The sequence below is a fragment of the Aspergillus pseudoviridinutans genome (assembly GCF_018340605.1).
Source record: "Aspergillus pseudoviridinutans IFM 55266 DNA, scaffold_1, whole genome shotgun sequence".
Classification (NCBI taxonomy): Eukaryota; Fungi; Ascomycota; class Eurotiomycetes; order Eurotiales; family Aspergillaceae; genus Aspergillus; species Aspergillus pseudoviridinutans.
The window spans coordinates 2,330,070-2,346,702 of record NW_025091281.1 but is presented as its reverse complement, the minus strand read 5'-3'; the positions used below and the strand labels follow the sequence as shown (position 1 = coordinate 2,346,702).

General features: G+C 49.1%; 6 protein-coding genes across 6 annotated transcripts; 3 read left to right on the top strand and 3 right to left on the bottom strand.

The window, feature by feature from the left end:
- Positions 1-53: 53 nt before the first annotated feature.
- Asppvi_000850 (uncharacterized protein) lies at positions 54-1,049 on the bottom strand (the record flags this gene model as incomplete). The annotated part of the gene is made up of 4 exons (XM_043297155.1): positions 54-231; positions 347-427; positions 513-895; positions 945-1,049. 4 exons carry the CDS (start codon positions 1,047-1,049, stop codon positions 54-56), a joined length of 747 nt encoding a protein of 248 aa, XP_043153090.1.
- Positions 1,050-2,467: 1,418 nt separating this feature from the next.
- Positions 2,468-5,820, bottom strand: Asppvi_000849 (MDM20/NAA25 family protein; the record flags this gene model as incomplete). Its single annotated transcript, XM_043297154.1, has 8 exons — positions 2,468-3,202; positions 3,248-3,360; positions 3,424-4,186; positions 4,243-4,522; positions 4,574-4,914; positions 5,011-5,187; positions 5,263-5,538; positions 5,683-5,820. The coding sequence occupies 8 exons, from the start codon at positions 5,818-5,820 to the stop codon at positions 2,468-2,470; spliced, it is 2,823 nt and encodes a 940-aa protein (XP_043153089.1).
- Positions 5,821-8,291: 2,471 nt separating this feature from the next.
- Asppvi_000848 (uncharacterized protein) lies at positions 8,292-9,578 on the top strand (the record flags this gene model as incomplete). The annotated part of the gene is made up of 3 exons (XM_043297153.1): positions 8,292-8,665; positions 8,719-9,082; positions 9,135-9,578. 3 exons carry the CDS (start codon positions 8,292-8,294, stop codon positions 9,576-9,578), a joined length of 1,182 nt encoding a protein of 393 aa, XP_043153088.1.
- Positions 9,579-10,917: 1,339 nt separating this feature from the next.
- Asppvi_000847 (uncharacterized protein) lies at positions 10,918-12,503 on the top strand (the record flags this gene model as incomplete). The annotated part of the gene is made up of 4 exons (XM_043297152.1): positions 10,918-11,016; positions 11,085-11,204; positions 11,265-11,357; positions 11,427-12,503. The coding sequence occupies 4 exons, from the start codon at positions 10,918-10,920 to the stop codon at positions 12,501-12,503; spliced, it is 1,389 nt and encodes a 462-aa protein (XP_043153087.1).
- An 880-nt stretch (positions 12,504-13,383) lies between these two features.
- Positions 13,384-15,349, bottom strand: Asppvi_000846 (ribosomal RNA-processing protein RRP9; the record flags this gene model as incomplete). Its single annotated transcript, XM_043297151.1, has 2 exons — positions 13,384-14,916; positions 14,978-15,349. 2 exons carry the CDS (start codon positions 15,347-15,349, stop codon positions 13,384-13,386), a joined length of 1,905 nt encoding a protein of 634 aa, XP_043153086.1.
- A 196-nt stretch (positions 15,350-15,545) lies between these two features.
- On the top strand, positions 15,546-16,576 carry pre1 (proteasome core particle subunit beta 4; the record flags this gene model as incomplete). Its single annotated transcript, XM_043297150.1, has 5 exons — positions 15,546-15,592; positions 15,769-15,926; positions 15,991-16,240; positions 16,306-16,429; positions 16,499-16,576. The coding sequence occupies 5 exons, from the start codon at positions 15,546-15,548 to the stop codon at positions 16,574-16,576; spliced, it is 657 nt and encodes a 218-aa protein (XP_043153085.1).
- Between the last annotated feature and the right edge of the window lie 57 nt (positions 16,577-16,633).

The following is a 16,633-nucleotide window of genomic DNA, read 5'->3' as shown; positions in this document are numbered from 1 at the left end:
GTTGCTCAATATCATCCAGTTCGCAGTTAGTGCTCCGGCAGAGCTCGGTCATGCTAAGGCCCCCGCTCGACTGTGTCTTTTGACGTACGGAGCGGCTGGCGGGCCAACTGATTACTTCTATCGCTTTCTTCGCCGGGCGGGACGCATAGCTGGTGCTTGCCCTTGAGATCAGGGCGCGTGCTCGCTTGAAGAAGTGTCTGAAGAAGGTTGGTAAAGCCGGCATACAACTGGCTATGATCCCGGAGGTGACCTCGGCGGAACTTCATCAGAGAATAAAGGCAACACTGTGTCAGCAATTTGATCATAAATCAAAGACACAATGACCCACGCGAGGAAATTGCCTTACGTCCATAAAAACTGGGGAAACCAGTCATAGGTCTTGTCCTTGACGGTTTTGTTCCGTACACTGACCACAAGGCGCATGATACTACACATGCAAGCGCTATGTGCAATTATCTTGGTCAGTCCGAGAAGATAATCAAGGTCACCGAATAACAATGGGCGATTCTCACAAGATTCCAGCAGCGAAGATCGCGGATGTGCCCCATTTCTTGGACTTTCTCATTTGCAAGCGCCACACACTCACAATAGGCAGAACCAGTATCAGGAAGTCTGACGCAACATTGATGGAGGAAGTCACAATGATGGGGATATTGATATTGATGCAGTGCCCTTTGAGGGTCTTATCCCAGATCTTCGCTCGAGGCGAGCATTCGAAGATCTTCACGATCGTATCTGCAAAGTAGAACCCCAAGTTGAGCCAGATAAGAGCGTGGATGCAGAAAAAGGTCTTGCTTCTGAAGGAGGGAGCAAATACACGTAAGTAAAGCAGAAGGAGTGATAGTTTGGTGATGAAGATCAGAGGTCCATAGATTATCTGCGAGGTATTTGCCCACTGAACCTCATCAGCGAACCTGCTAAACCCGCGTGCAAGACGCTCATACCTTGCTATATTTTCGCAGATCAGATTCATCCACTTCCCATATATGGATGCCATTACCGCATTTGTCAGCCTCGAATGTGATCACGACGTATGCTACCAGTCCCATCTGGTGTTTATGAGCAACTCATTATCGAAGTCATAAAGTGAGCCATACCCAGGCTAGAACGCAGCAGACTATGGAGCAAGTGTCTCAGCGCTTAATGACCCAATTACGGATATGATCGTCATGCTGGGATTTCACATACAGTCTTCCCATCCCGGTGCTTTAGTGATAAGTAATTTCGAATACATCCGCATCCAGACAAGAACCGTACTTATAGCAAGGCATGTCGCTTGCGTGACGACGTTCCAGTAGCGCACTGAGTCTCGGTAGTCATATCTATGAACCTCGCTTGCAGAGGCCTGCATGCCCTCAGGAACAGTCATGAGGCCCTGTTAGATAGGTTTCTTTGTAGGAGCAATTCCAGCGTCGAGGACAGTGTCGATAAACTGTATGCGAGATCAAACACAAGGGCATCAGCAATTCTACAGAGTAGATGGAGCGTCCATCGGGGGCATTTTCAAGTCCGCCGGTGCAAGTCCAGATCCAGAAGAGAACAAACACCAAGAGCCTTGTAATCCGCAGCAGCAAATCATCCGTCGCAGCGTCACTGAACACCAACAGCTGCTGATGTAGCATCCAGCCTGCGCCCATGGCAGCCAAAAGGACGGTCAAGTCACCCTTGCGGTGCGATTACCTACATACACGCTTATGGTCCATAAGCTTACGGCTTCGCTTTCACACATGACAAAGAAAGAATGCCTGGTACAACAGAATTAGAAACCCCGTGACACGGACATGGAGCGGATCAATATACAAGCCTTGATCTACGCGTGGAGACTGGTGAAGGATCCCATTATCCTAGTTCAGTCTCGTATTTGGTGGAAGGACATGGGTTAGAGTAAGGAGCTGAACCGGCTGTGTAACCCTCATTGCGGCAGTAGAGGTGGCCCTTGTGTTACTGGCCCATATTCTGAGTGGATTCGGAACTGGTGGAGGAGAGATGACTCGCGTATCATACTTCTAGGCTATAAATATGCAGGAATGTAAGGGATTAGCATCATGGTGCAGATGGACATGCCGATGAGATTCGAGAATGCGGTTTTTGGATGAGTCTGGGATTATCTCGCTCAGCGTCAGTTTGAAGCCCTATGCGTACTAGCACAACTGCTGTCGTTGCTCGATGAGAACGTCTGGCCTGGAGTGTAGGACGGTGGGATGCTATATCGGTGGCACAGCGGTCATGGTTTAATTGTCTGATGCACGTGCTAGCAGTCATGAAGAGACCGTTGAACTGAAGAGGCATTGTATCACTGCTAACCGTTAAAGCCTACCACACGTGTTTGTGCTTCATCATCCATGACAGTGTGATTAGTTCATTTGAATTCTATGAAGCCAGGTATTTTTATCTGTATAGAATCGGTATATACACATATATCCATATATCCGGTTCGAATTCTCGCCTCTAGATCACCGTCAAATCATCACAGCTTCACAGAGAGCGCTCCATCCAGGCTTTCCTCCCAGCTTTCCATCAGCTCACCACAGAGCAGTTCCAGTGCTGGCATGTCAAGCGTCTTCTCGAGCTCGGTCCGAAGTTGCTGACCACCAGCCAGAACTAGGTCGACCAGGGAGCCAAGCATGCCTGGCTCGGAGATTCGCGACTTGAGAGCACGAATATTTGCTCTCGCGCTCTCATACGCTTCCCCGATCAGGCCGGCCAATTTTTCGACACGGTCCTTGGGAAGCTTTGCTGTCTTGGAACCCTTCTTTGATGCGATGGTATATATAAAGGACAACGCCTTGAGCGACTCGAGTACGAGGAAAGCGATATGTAGATATTCCCATGATGGGGCCGAGGGTGTTTCCGGTTTCAGGAACACTGCAGTTCTCGACATAACAGGGGAGAGTTTCGCGCTGTCCAAGGCAAAGTCCTTCGAAGTGAACTCGAGCCACTGGTCCACCTGCGATAAGCAGGCATCAACCTCTTCTAAATCAACTGATTTTGATCCGCTGAGAAGCTTTGCGACTTTGAGGAGGTTCAGATGTAGCTTGACGCTCTCTATTTCAGGAACGGTCATCTCAGACTCGGCGTCTGAACTCAGAAGATCATCCAGGCTAGGCACATCAAAATCCGAAGACACCGGTTTCTGAGCAGCAAGGTTCTTCAAGAGGTCGAACAGTTGATCTGTCAACTGAGCCGATTTTACCCAACGTTCCTGGATAACATCAGCCACGTTCTATGAAGAGACAAGAAGACTCACCTTAGGCAGAGGCCCCAAGCGGACTCGCTCCTCAAAAGTAGGCTGGCCCAGTGATTCACAGTTCATAAATGCATCAAAAACACGTTGGTCTACCATGGGAGATGTCTCTCTTGCTGAAGTAGCCGTTAGGTTAGCATTAGCTTCACATATTCCGCTGGAAAATGAAAAGGACTCACCCAAATCACTGTACCGGCCCATATTGTCGCCCCCAGCTAACCGCTGTATCCGCTTCACATCTAATGCCCACATTTTACGGCAGACACTGTGCTTGAGCCGTCTCTGAAGGTCAATGGTTCCTTCGACGTTCACATAACTGCCGTATTCCAACCCGTTCGTCCTGTTCCTAACTGTCGTGACGTCCGCAGTCCGGTAGAAGTTGAGGGCTTGTACAAACGCAGATTGCGGGTGGAAATCCTTGTACTCCGCACCTTCAACTGGCGGTGCCGAACTGGGGTGGATAGTTGCTAGCCGCGTAAAGAGATTGTGCGCTACTGTTTCATACTGCAGCTGCTTGACAGCTAGTTTGCTGAATGTCCTAAGAGCCAGGGATCCCGCGCCCAAGCGAAGATATATCCGAACGAGCAGCAACAGCGCGTTGTAATTATGAGGAGAATCAAGCAAGAGACGCTCGAGAATACCCGCTGCGCGAATCAAACTGGTGTCGGGTATCCGGTCCGGCTTATCATTGATCCAGCCTCCACTGAATCGAATTAGACTCATAGCAGCGAGCAAGCAAAGGTCATCACTAGGCTGACTCTCGATGGTCGAGCCGGCTGCGGTACGCTCAGGGCGTTTTGCACCGCGGAAGATCTGAAGGCAACGTGAAACAAACTCTTCGACTTTTGGTTGTGTGGCATTGGCCTCGTCTGCCGAAAGCAGGAAGCAGTACTCGAGTTTCAGAGCATTGATCGCCGGGACGTCCTTGAACGGATCGTTTTCCTTCATCTAGAGAGTTAGTAGACAAGGACATAGATCGCAATCATAATGGGACATACATTGCCTTCAATTACTTCGGTTCGAGACACATATTCAATGAACTCCGTTAGAGGTCCCTTATCCAAATCAGACAGGTATTTCCGAAGGTCTACGAAGCAATACAGTTTGGTCTTATTTCGATCAAAGTATTCCTGGCAGGCGGTGATCAATTCATCGCTCTTTAGGCTGCCGGACTTGAAACTCCAATGAATCAAGTCAAGGCGTGCCAATTGGGCGTTTCGTGATCTGGGAACAGCCTCGATGAACTCATCGATAAATTTCCTGATCTCGGCAGTAGTTCTATAACAGTCATTAGCTTATCAGAAGTCTCTTCTCCAAATGTCGACTTACTCTGTGTTCTTGATATTCTGAACCGAATGAACAAGCAAGCTCCAGACGGCCCAGTCGTCGCGCTCTTGGAGAGTCTTCTCCTCTGATTCAGTAGTCGGAATTGCCAGAAGGTCCTTAGCGTAGGAGAGACCTTCAGCCCACATCCCGGCCTTCTCCAAGCCAGAGAGCTTTTCTCCAACAAAAGGCCAATCATTTTGGACAATTCGTGAGCTCAGGCCCAAGTTCTGGCTATCAAGGAGCTTCACAACCTCGGAGTGACGCCCTTGAGATTCGCAGATCTTGATGAGTAGTAAAAGCTCCTCGGCATTTTGTATGGCTCTGGGAGTGCTCAGCAACTCTTTCTGTTGTAATGGGTATAAGAATCATCATCAAGCCGCAAAGATACACAGCGTGGGAGCCGCCCGAATACGGAGAGAAAAGGGAAAGGTTGAACGTACTGAATCAGCAGGGACGCTATCTGCAGCTTTGGAGGCCATACGATAAGCCAGAGTCCCAAAGAGCTTCCGTTCGGCCTCCGAGCTGTTCTTGTCCACGGCAACAAGGTAACTGAGGAAAATGGCCCAGAAATAGTATTTCCGTGTCTTGGGGAAGTTGCTCTGAAGGCTCATAGCCGCCTGCGAAGAGCAGTTAGACCCGAATAAATCTCGGCCATGGAGATGCGTGTGATTCCGTTAAAGTACAGCACTGACCTTTTGCGCTGATTTCCAGTCGTCTCCTTCGAATGCATATGAAAACCACCTCAACTGAACTTCTAAGTCCTGCGGCTTTGCCTTGGCAGCCTTTTCCCACAAGCTTCTCATGGTATCCTCCTGACCACCTATCTTTTGTAGTGTCTCCTGCAGGATTTCGAGTGTGTCTAAATCTGTTGTTGGCGGCTCTAGCTTGCACAACTCCAGCGTTTCGGCGAGGCCGCGCTGGCGATGGGCGTCGTCCGCATGGCGGTATAGGATCTCTGCTTTCCACGCCTATTAGGCACGAACAGAAATTAGCATTCATTCATGGGTAATAACTCAAGAAAGTGTTCTGTCACATGGCTGGGAAGCAGCCGAAATAATGAAACGGAGCACTGAAGGCTTGATAAAACTCAAGAGCGGTAGTGGATAATTTACCTTGAGAAATCTCGAGTCCTCTCCCTTTTTCATGCGTTTCTCAATGAGTTGGAGAGCTTGCTTCAAGTTCTGCCCATCAATGGCGTCCTGGATTTGCTTATTCCGCCGATGAAACACGGCGTCGTTGGTGGCCGACATTCTGAATCAAAAGCCCGACGGTAACAACGTGAGATAAGATCTAGTAGACAGGGACAGAGGTCAAGGCAATGACCAGACAAGGTCGTTTGCTGCCCGGCCGAGCGCAGCACAGTTGTGCGGGGAATCAAATTGAAGATTGCGGAAGATGAGGGGAGGATCAATTAGCTGTATCGGAAATTCTTATCATCGCGTGTTTGGCGGGGAGAGACTCTCCCGAGGCGGTGATGGCTGAGGTCAGTCGACAAGCTATATTGTCCTTCCAAATTTCTCGTTGCTACTGCTATATTCTAGATCATCAATTGAATCTCTTATACTATTAACTCTTTTGCTTTAATTAGTGGGTGGCTATATTGTGATGCTCATCAAACCCACGAGAGGTGCCTTTCATAGGTCTTCATTCCCAATATCACGATACTCTCTATATAAATCCCACAGAAGCACCGGCTCTCAGTGGAGCGCATACTGAGAGAAGCAATATAATCTTAAGGAGTCATTTACAAGCTCTCAGGTAATTGTAGCACAGGTATTTCATAAACTATGATAAGTTCCACAGTAGTACAATAAACAATAATGTACAAGTCCAATCACTTCGCTCGAACTCCAAGACGCAAACTCCGGTTAAACACCACTATCCCAGATTAGTTGACTCTTGTAAACCTGCCGTCAAATGGACTGAATGTCTCGCCTGAGCGCCAAACTAGGTATGCAATTGCATGAACTAAGCACCAGAGCGCATCCGTTCCTGCCAATAGGACGACTAACGCCTGACTGAGTTGGAAGAACGAGTCCGATCTTAGGGTATTATCTTCTTCAGAGCCAGTATATCTGTCGTGGAAAAAAAATCGGATCCCAAGATCCATATTGGGGTGTTGGCGAGGGAATTATCCCGCTAATACTGCATCCCAGAGCTCTAGAGCGGTGCTGCAGAGGTGTCATCATTGACAGCGTTGGAGCAGCTCTTCCCTGATATCAGGGCAGGTGACTAGGTGAGCTTCTTCTGGGTCAACTAGATAAAGTTAGCAAGATATCGCATTGGGCCCCTGAGCGCTGTCCTTGCCCCCCCATATGGGCTGCCTTGACTCTGCATGAATGACATTAACCAATTCAACATACCCATTCCTTTTTGCAGTCACGATAGGCTCTTTCAGAGAACAAGTCAGCTCTTGTAAGCACACAAACTCCAATAGCAGCACAGAGCTGCAGGAAAGAACGGAACAAACATACTGGAAGTAGTCTCCACACATATCTTTGTCAAAAGCGTTCCGCTTCATGCACTTGAGACTTCGATCTGCAAAATCCTGGCATGGGTCATAGTATTCACTCGCATGTTTACTGTATCAATGTCAGTCCCTTAGTTGCTAAACAAGAGAGCATGATTGAAGCAGAGACTGGCGAAAATCGCAAGCAACGAGATTCGGATACATTTCATGCACTCCGAGAATTACCGGACAACAAGGTCTTCGTGACCATCCGGAATATGGTACAGTACGACAGACGGCACAGAGGAGCTCGAAGAACAGGAGGAATAGCTTACTTGGCAAACTTGCGCTCCGCTTTCTCCCAAGCATTAGGTTGGCCTGGCTGTGATGACTGCTGTTGTTGGTCGGTTTGGGATGGTTGCGATGACATCTCTCCTATGAACGGAAGGCCTTGAACTCAGGAAACAGTCTATTTTGCACAAAGCTGAGCCGCACAATAAGATGATTGTGGCCTTGTACCTGTGAGTATCTGAATAATTGTGATCTCCTTCAATGATGATCCAGCCTCCATGCGAACGATACATGGACTGGTGCCGAGGAAAATCCGGCCCGGGTCCCACAGTCTTGGCACGGAGAGATATCTTATGGAGCTATGGTTGTAATTCACAAACAGTGACAAGAAAGAAGCACCTGCTTATAGGACTTATGCTAACTTAATTAGATTTCAATTGACAGTGAGCAAAATAGAAGCTTAGAGAAGATCTACAGGACCTATTGTTATCATATAAGATTTGGAGGCCTGTTCGTAGCTAGTGAAGAAGTAGAACCATGCCCAAAGTGAATTATATAAAGTAACTTTGACTTCTAGAGATCTCATTTATAGAGTTAATGATTATAATAAGAGCTTGCCTGTAAGGCGTAAGTAAATAACTATTTATTCACAAGATTCACTTCTTCATAGTGAAAGTATGTATTGATAGTATGAGATTATATATGCAATAATTTAGGATTGCTTATTATAGATACTCAGCAGTCACACAACACAAGTGCCTGAAGGGAAAATCATGCTAGCTTAATATCTCTCTTATTTCTTCTCCTCTCCTCAACATCAGTCTGTTCCCACAGGAATACATGGTCACCTTTATAATCATCCAAATAGTTCAGGTTGGAATCGTGTTGAAGACGTGAGTTCTCCTTGATAACCCATCGCCTGTAGTCGCAGGTCGTCATGGATAGATGCAGTGGACTGACAATAATCCAGAAACCAGAACAATGGCGGCTTCTGGAACACTTCCTTCAGCTCCATCCCTGGATCTAGCAATTAATCTTCACACCAACGATGACGGAGATGCAGGAATAGAGAGTCATTCCTCTCAACCACAGAAGCTAGCCGAAGCGGAGTTCGTCGAATTTGACCCAGGTAGGCATCTCAATTTTATTCCTCCTTCGAAGGTCTACACCATGGCAGAGCTCGGATACCCAGAGCGTCGTGGTATTTCTCCTGTTGGCGTCTCCGAACCCTTCCCAATGTTCTCCGCCGATGCCGTTCAAATTATGAGGAAGGAAGCCTTTGGAGAGAAAGTCTTTGCCAAATATCACTGCTCCAGCGACCTTGCAAAAGGCCAACTCAGAGGCTATGCTGCAGAGTGAGTTTTGCGATCTGTTCATTCACTTCGAATCCGCGCTCTGACCATAGCAGGTGTGCCCCGTTTGTGTATGATGCCTGGAAGCATCCTCAGACTCTCGCAATTGTTTCTAAAATTGCCGGTGTTGACCTGATTCCCGTTGTGGACTACGAGATAGGGCATATCAACATTTCCCTCCAGAGCGAGGAGGACAAAGCCAAATTTCTCGCAGCAGTGGCGGAGAAGAAAAGTCAAGACGCCGGCAAGAGTGTTTCTGACGGCCCTTGGGAAGATAAGGATCCGATCGTGGATTGGCACACTGACGGCTATCACTTTGTCTGCGTGGTGATGCTCTCGGACTGCAAGGACATGATTGGGGGAGAGACAGAGCTGAGAAAAGGCAACGGCGAAACGATCAAGATCCGGGGCCCCAAGATGGTAAGTCCAGTGTTCCACGAGGGGTACAAACAAGCTTAACCAGGTTCATCAGGGTTCGGCAGTAATCCTCCAGGGACGGTACATCGAACATCGAGCCCTTCATGCCCAGGGAATGACCGAGCGGATCACCATGGTGACCTCCTTTCGTCCACGGTCTCCGGCGATTCCGGACCACACGGTACTGACTACTATCAGACCGATTTCTGACCTTGGCGAGTTGTATCATCAGTTTGCAGAGTACCGCTTTGAGATTCTCGAAGATCGTCTCAGGGGAGTCAACAAGTACATGCAGGACCGGAAGCGTGCAAACCGCCGTTTCAACACGGGACACCTGACGCAGTTCATTCGTGAACAGATCGAATTCTTGGAGCACATGGACCGAGAGATCGTTGAAGAGGACAAAGTCATTAAAGGCGTGACTGGCGACAGCCACCTCATTTCGGAGGATCTGAAGCTGAAGCACTCCAACAAACGTGAGCTCTCTGCGGCAGAGTAGGCTGACGCAAGAGTGGAACATGCACATATTGCCATTGCCATTAGGCTCCAAGCTCTAAGTTTCCTGTGTCGCCTTCAGTACTCTGGGACACGCAGCTTTAAGACAGTTTCTCAGTAGGTAATTGAGTCCAGGCTTTCGCGTTCCCTTTCTTACTCCTGGCTAGTACTGCGGTTTGCAATGCTTCCGGGTCCTGGGTGCGTGGGAATTCGCTGATCTGATCTGTACTTGTCTCTTGTTCTGGACGTGTTACCAACGACTTTTTCATGACAGGCGGTGCCCAATTCATGACAATATGTGCTCCAGGAAAGTCATAGTATCAAAAATTGTGATGAGTCTAGGCACGTTAGCCAATACCAACCCGAATACGGCACGTCAAGCCGTTCCCCAAAGTGCTGACGATACTTAGGAGGCCAATTTCGATAATATTAAATGACTGCTCGGTAAGCTGGCTCAAAAACAAACCTCAACGTACGCCTATTGAGCAGCCAAGTTCGATTCAAAGCAGAGTGCAGACAATTGGCAGGCTTGTTGATGATTGAGCTGCACAATGATACCTTCGCCCTCGAGGGAATTATGCCTCAGCCATTCAGGAGTACACCATCTTGCATCTTATCTTATTATTCATTAAACTATTTGCTCTTTTGCATGTTCAAGGACAGAAGTGTCATTGTCAATTCAAAGGCCCACACTGCTATTATTGGATAATAGCTGGCATATTTAGGCCAGGGACATAAAAACGGAGACAATCAGACCAACACATGAAGATAGGTCAAAGATGATTGACTGTTGATTGATGGATTAAGAGGTGTCGAAAGGGGCTGTTGAGCCATCACATCGAGTCCATTTGAATGCCAGTCAGGTGACCTGCCGCCTATTGTCCGACGCGGTGTTTGTTCAGTTTGCGCGCGGAACTTCCGAAAAAGAAAGTCATGCTCACGTCGCCCTGTCCTGGCTGAGGACCGTGGTTTATCGACCACGACTTTTTCTTCTTTCTTCTTCTGCTTCTGCTTATCCTTTTCCCAAGTCTCCTTTCCTTCGCCTTCTTCCGGTAATTCTATCGTCCAATATTCACCGGGACGAATCATCGAATCCTCGAGGGATCGTCCCGCGGTTCGCCATTGCGGTCTGACCTCCTCCGGCCCTTCTATACTTCAGATAAAAAGGTGGCTGCCGCGTTATTTGAAGCTTTGCCGACATAGAATTCCGAATCTTGCCACTATCGCAGTATTTGCAATTTCGCTCGCGCGGTTGTCCGCATCTGTGTTTCCTTGTCATTGCAGGGGTTTTCGGAGGAATATCAACATATTTCTCCTGCGGGGAGTATTATCCCGTTAAGCAAATGTCGCCATCAACTACCGCGGGAGCGAGATCCACCAACGGCCCCGATAATGTGAACTCGAATAAGTCGATAAATGGATTGGGGGACGGCGCATCAGGAGTAAGTAGACTGAATTTGGAATTTACCCAATGTTTTCGCCAGGCCGATGCTAAAACAGCCTCGCACAGCTCGTTCAAACGCTACAGGGACATGTAGACGACATCAGATCTCTCTTACAATGCGGTATTTGTGTTAAGCCACTTTATGAGCCTTTCACAATCGCCTGTGGACATACCTTCTGTTACACTGTAAGTTGGTCAAAGTACTAATTCCCATTATTCAGACGAAACATCTAACATTCGCGATAGTGCTTGTCATCATGGTTTTCTTCGGGAAGGTCGAACAAAACATGCCCCGACTGTCGAGCGCCGGTAAAAGCTCAGCCTGCGCCTGCCTATTTGGTGAGCTGCTCTCTGTTTTCTGAACAATATCAACTTTCAGGACCCTTGTGCTGACATTCCGTTTCGAAGATTCGTTCAGTAGTCCAGATGTTCACGAGTCGGGCAGAGCTCCTGGATAAAAACGAGACAACCGCTCAGCATGAGCGTTGTCAGCGTGAGGAAGCTGAGAAGGTGGAACGGGACAAAAGAAATACGCATCCACGAGAAGGGGGATTGTTCCGGGGTACATTCAACAAACCAATCCGTCAGGCGCCCATCATCGATGTTGAAGATAATGTCATTCGCTGTCCGCGCTGTTCTTGGGAACTTGAGGATGATGCCGGATGCGCACAATGTGGATACCTTCGAGACGATCAATCAATATCGGACGCTTCCGATTCAGTGACGGGTTGGACCGAAGAGGAGGAGAACTCTGAGATGACTGATTACTACGATGACGAAGTTGAAGTTGGGTTTGGCGGTGGCTACCGCAATGGCTGGGATCTCGATCAACTTTTTCACCATCTAACTCCCGCTCTCCGGGACCAAATTCAACATCTCCCCTCCGTCGACTCAGCAAGTCTTGACTATTCGGAGATCGATGACTACGATGACGGGGATGAGGATGCCGACATGGATTCTTTTATTGATGACGACGAACATACCGGCCGCGACTACGTCTCTGATTCGGATATATCTACTGTCGTCGGTGGTCCGGACCGTAATAGAGCCCACTACGATGTGTCACAGTTGGACACTGACTCTTCAATGTCACACACTAGTGATGATGAGGATAGTCTGAACGAGCTTACGCCAACTGGATCCAGTGTTTTGGACCACGACGAGCAAGATGATGAACACGACGAGGACGATGATGACGATGATGAGCCTGTACGGCCGCCCATCAACGTGAACCGTCGTCGTCGGGAACCTACGTACGATGAAGTAGTAATATCCGTGCAACATGGGTCGTCACCCCCGCATGTTTTTACCTCGAGGACTTCTCACTCGGCTCGTCGCGGTACCTCATCTCATCGGAATCAAGCGCCTACTGCAGGATCATCGGCACATAATGCGATTAACGTGGAAGACGATTCTGACGAGGGCCCCGTTGGACCGTCTCGGCGGACAAGGAACAGAAGGGGTTGCAGGGTTCAAGTCTACTGAGCAATCCACTGTGCCCCAGATGGAGCGGTTCCATTGATGAGTTTGGCTTGCGGCCACATGAACCATTCCACCGACGCGCCGCACCCTTCAGGCAGTGTTGCATCCTGTGTCCACTTGCAAGAGCGCAGCGCGAATAATAAGAGGAACCATAACCATGGAGATGCTATTGTGCTGCTTGCGCTGACACCAACCATAATTTTTATTTCGATGATTCACGATTTCCGGCATTCTGGAAACATCAAACAATCGATGCGTTTACTTTGTTCACTCATGGGAGGGAGTAAAAGATCGGAACCGGGTCTAGGGACATCTATTTTAGCATTCGAGGGCGTGATTTTGGCTTTATTGTTCAGGTTCCAATACCCCTTGCCGTCATTTTCAAGGCCAATTCTTAGCTGTGCTCATACATGGTCTTCATAGCAGTTACCATAGCACTTATCCAGAGAACACTTTAAAGGAGGGTTCATGAATTCGTTGGAATTGTCTTTACTCGTAGAGGAAAGTAAGCTTATCCAATCGGCAAGTATTAGGCACTGCTATGAAATTTACTACGAGGCCACGGCATGTCAGAGAAAAGCAAGTCGGGCCCATATTGATGGCTGAAATTCCTGAAGGGACATTGCCACAAATAGTTTCTCATGGCCTGTGTTCTTGTTGATTTATGTACATTGAAGCCTAGGGAAAGTACCGAACGCCGGACTATTTTCCCAGTACAAGAAGATGCAAACAAATCGAATCTGGTATACGAGTCTTTTGATACCATGACTTTCTTTTCGGTGCGTTGCGGAACTTCAATTCTGCAACCAATGCCCTAGTGATGAGATATGAGTTCAAAACGTGTGCATGCATTTTGCCCCGTTCAGCGAATGTGTTCCAATCACTACTTGCTGTCGGAAATAAAGGGAACTTCAAAGACTACCGCGCCGTTGCGGCCATCAGCTGGACCCTCATGGAAATTGTTCGCAAAGCACTTCCAGCGCCCAAACCTGTGTTCTTTCCCCACAGCAGCGACGATGCAGAGACCGCGGGGCTCAGGCTCGGACGACTTGGTCTTGGACTTGGAGTCGGCCGGGCCTTGGCTGGGTTTGGCCGTGTCGGCACGACGCTCAAAGACGGCGATATCATTAACGACACCCTTGATGAGAGGCTCGGCTTCGTCCTTGTTGTCCTCGGTGTGTTGTTTCTGGGGCTCGTCGACGGACATGGTGTCGGCGTCGGCGGCGGTGTTAAGCTCCAGGGTTTGTTTGAGCTGTCGAGACGGCGTGTCTGGTGCAGCGGCGGATCCGAGTTTCCCTCCGCCGACGGGGCCAAGGGGTATGATTGTCCTCTTGTCCTCTGAAACCTTCCAGGCTCGGATGAAGCCGTCCCAGCTGCCGCTAAGAACGATGTCGGTGCCGGGAACTGTTGCCAAGGCTGTGATCCAGCGGGGCATGCGCCGCAGGAAACGGGAATTTGAGTCCGCGAGTTTCTGATCGACCTCAGCTGAGAGCTCGTCTAGTGGCGGTAGAGGGTCTAAGCCGTGAGCGCATTGGATGGTGTGGAGAGGCTTCTTCTTGTGAATGGACCAGAGGGAGATGGAGCCGGAATCTGAGCCTGTGACAAAATGGCTGGGGGGTAGAGGTGCTACACAGTCGATGGTATTTTCCTGATACGTGTTTTTTGATGATCCGCTACGGAAGACCAGTTGTGTTTCTTCGACGACCTTCCACAACCGAGCGGTGCGATCGCGTGCTCCAACACTGATGCACTGATCGATAGTCATGGCGGCGACTGACGACACATTGTCCTGGTGCCCGAACAGGGTTTCAACGTAGGCATGGCCGGCTGAACTCAACGACCATGTCTTGATGGTTCTGTCATAGGAGCCCGAAAATAATTGCTCACCGGAGCTCATAGTGGAGATGTGTCGAACGAATGCGAGCCCGCAAACTGCATCGCGGTGTTGGCTGAAGGTCTGCATTGGCGTCAAAGTAGCAGCATCCCAGATGATCAACTTCCGGTCCTCTCCACCAGTAGCCACGAACTTCCCCGAAGGCGACACGGCTACTGAAAGAATAGCCTTGGTATGACCATGTTCCTCGCCGGTCTCTGCGACTTTTCTTAATCCCCGAGCGAACTTCACTTGCTTTGGCTTTTTCCGTTGAGGCCTTGCAGGTCGCCTAGATCCCTCATTCCGTTCATTCGTCGCTGGGACTGTTGCGGAAGCGTGACTCGGCGTTGCGAGTTCCCACTTGATCAACGTCTTGTCTTTTGACACTGTATAAACATAAGGCGGGTGTACTGCAATTGAAGTTGTCGACTGGGTATCTGCGCGGAAAAACGATGGCATCGCCGTCGAAAACGCTAGCTCCGAAGCTATCTGACGATAAGAGCGCCCTTTAAATTCATCCTTTTCGAGCGTCAGCCATTTGGTCTATCCGGTACATACTTGTGCAGCACGCGTGGGTTAAGGAAGATAACGAGGTGTTACATACCACATCCTCCTTTAGTCTCTCGGCGATCAAATCTCGATCAATCTCAGCGGCATCGAAGCCATAGTCGTCCACTTCCTCCCGCACATTTTCCAAATACCTCTCAGCGAGTTTCAATCTTCTCTCTGCTGCCGTCTCGCCATCATCAGACTCCGAACCACTTTCCTCTTCGGATACTGCCGACGCCACGCTCTCGTCATCATCGTCTAGGTCACTGCCAGAAATAGATTGGTCTCTTTCTTTCGTCCTGCTTCTTCCCTTCGCGCCAGAATCTCCGTCTGCATCCACGCCTCGCTTTTTCGATGCCGGAGCAGCGGCGCGGTCGTCTCTCTTCCGCTTTCGCTGTGAAGCGGGCAATGTAAAAAAGGACGACATCGCACGGTCGTGTCTGAGAATTACCGTGCAAAATTATCCGTCAATAGCAACTCTGTGATCGACAATGAAGTATTAGGGTAAGAGATGATGGCCGTCACTTTTGTGCAGGCCGCAAGTAATTTCTTGTCGCTCTTTTTTTCTGCCGCTGGTCCGTGCAGCAGGCGGCCTCGGGGACCGGAGAAGAAGTTACGCCTAAATGCTGAGTAAGCGACCAGCTCCGCAACGACGCAGAAGCTCCAGGCAGTGAGAGCTCGCGCGGCTTCCAGGTGAGCTCATCAGCTTACAATCTCCATCATCCTCCATCCTCTTTTGTCCTCATTCATCATTTTCATCTCCCTTTCCTACAGCATATTGTTATCAATATGTGAGATTAGAATTCAAAATTTTCTAAGAGCTCACTGTCTAACCGCTATTTTTAGGGAGGTTCTACTAGGTATCACCGGCAAGGACTTCGTCATCCTGGCGGCCTCCAAAGCCGCTATGAGAGGGCCGACCATTCTCAAAGCAGAAGATGACAAGACACGGCAATTGAGTCAGCACACTCTTATGGCGTTTTCGGGAGAGGCAGGAGATACAGGTGCGTAGCGATGAATCGCAACGAATGACATCAACAAAGCACGGCTGACGATCGTTGTGGATAGTGCAATTCGCCGAATACATCCAAGCTAATGTTGCGCTGTACACGATGAGGAACGACACTGAATTGCGTCCGAATGCCGTTGCCAACTTTGTCCGAGGAGAATTGGCTCGGAGTTTGAGATCGCGGAATCCCTACACGGTCAACCTCCTGCTGGGCGGAGTGGACTCCATCACACAGGAACCTCACCTGTATTGGATTGACTACTTGTCTGCGCTTGCCCGAGTACCCTACGCCGCGCACGGTTATGCTCAGTAAGCGTCGACATTAAGGGTGAGGAGTGGTCGCTGAAAGCAAGGGCGCTGACTATGAGTGTTAGGTACTACTGCTTATCGATCCTCGACAAACACCATCATCCCGATATCTCCCTCGAACAGGGTATGAAGCTCTTACAGATGTGCACAGACGAGCTCAAGCGCAGACTACCAATCGATTACAAGGGCGTACGTTCCCGATTTACACTGCAGCGAAATTGGCTTTTGCAGCGTCAGCTACTGACTTGCTCCATATAGGTCCTTGTAAAGGTCGTGACCAAGGATGGTGTCAGGGAAGAAGAGGTCGATAATGATAGAATAGTCAAGAGTGCTTAATTTCACACTTGGAATGGCGGCGTTGTATCATACCATGATTTGTCTTTTCACTGATTT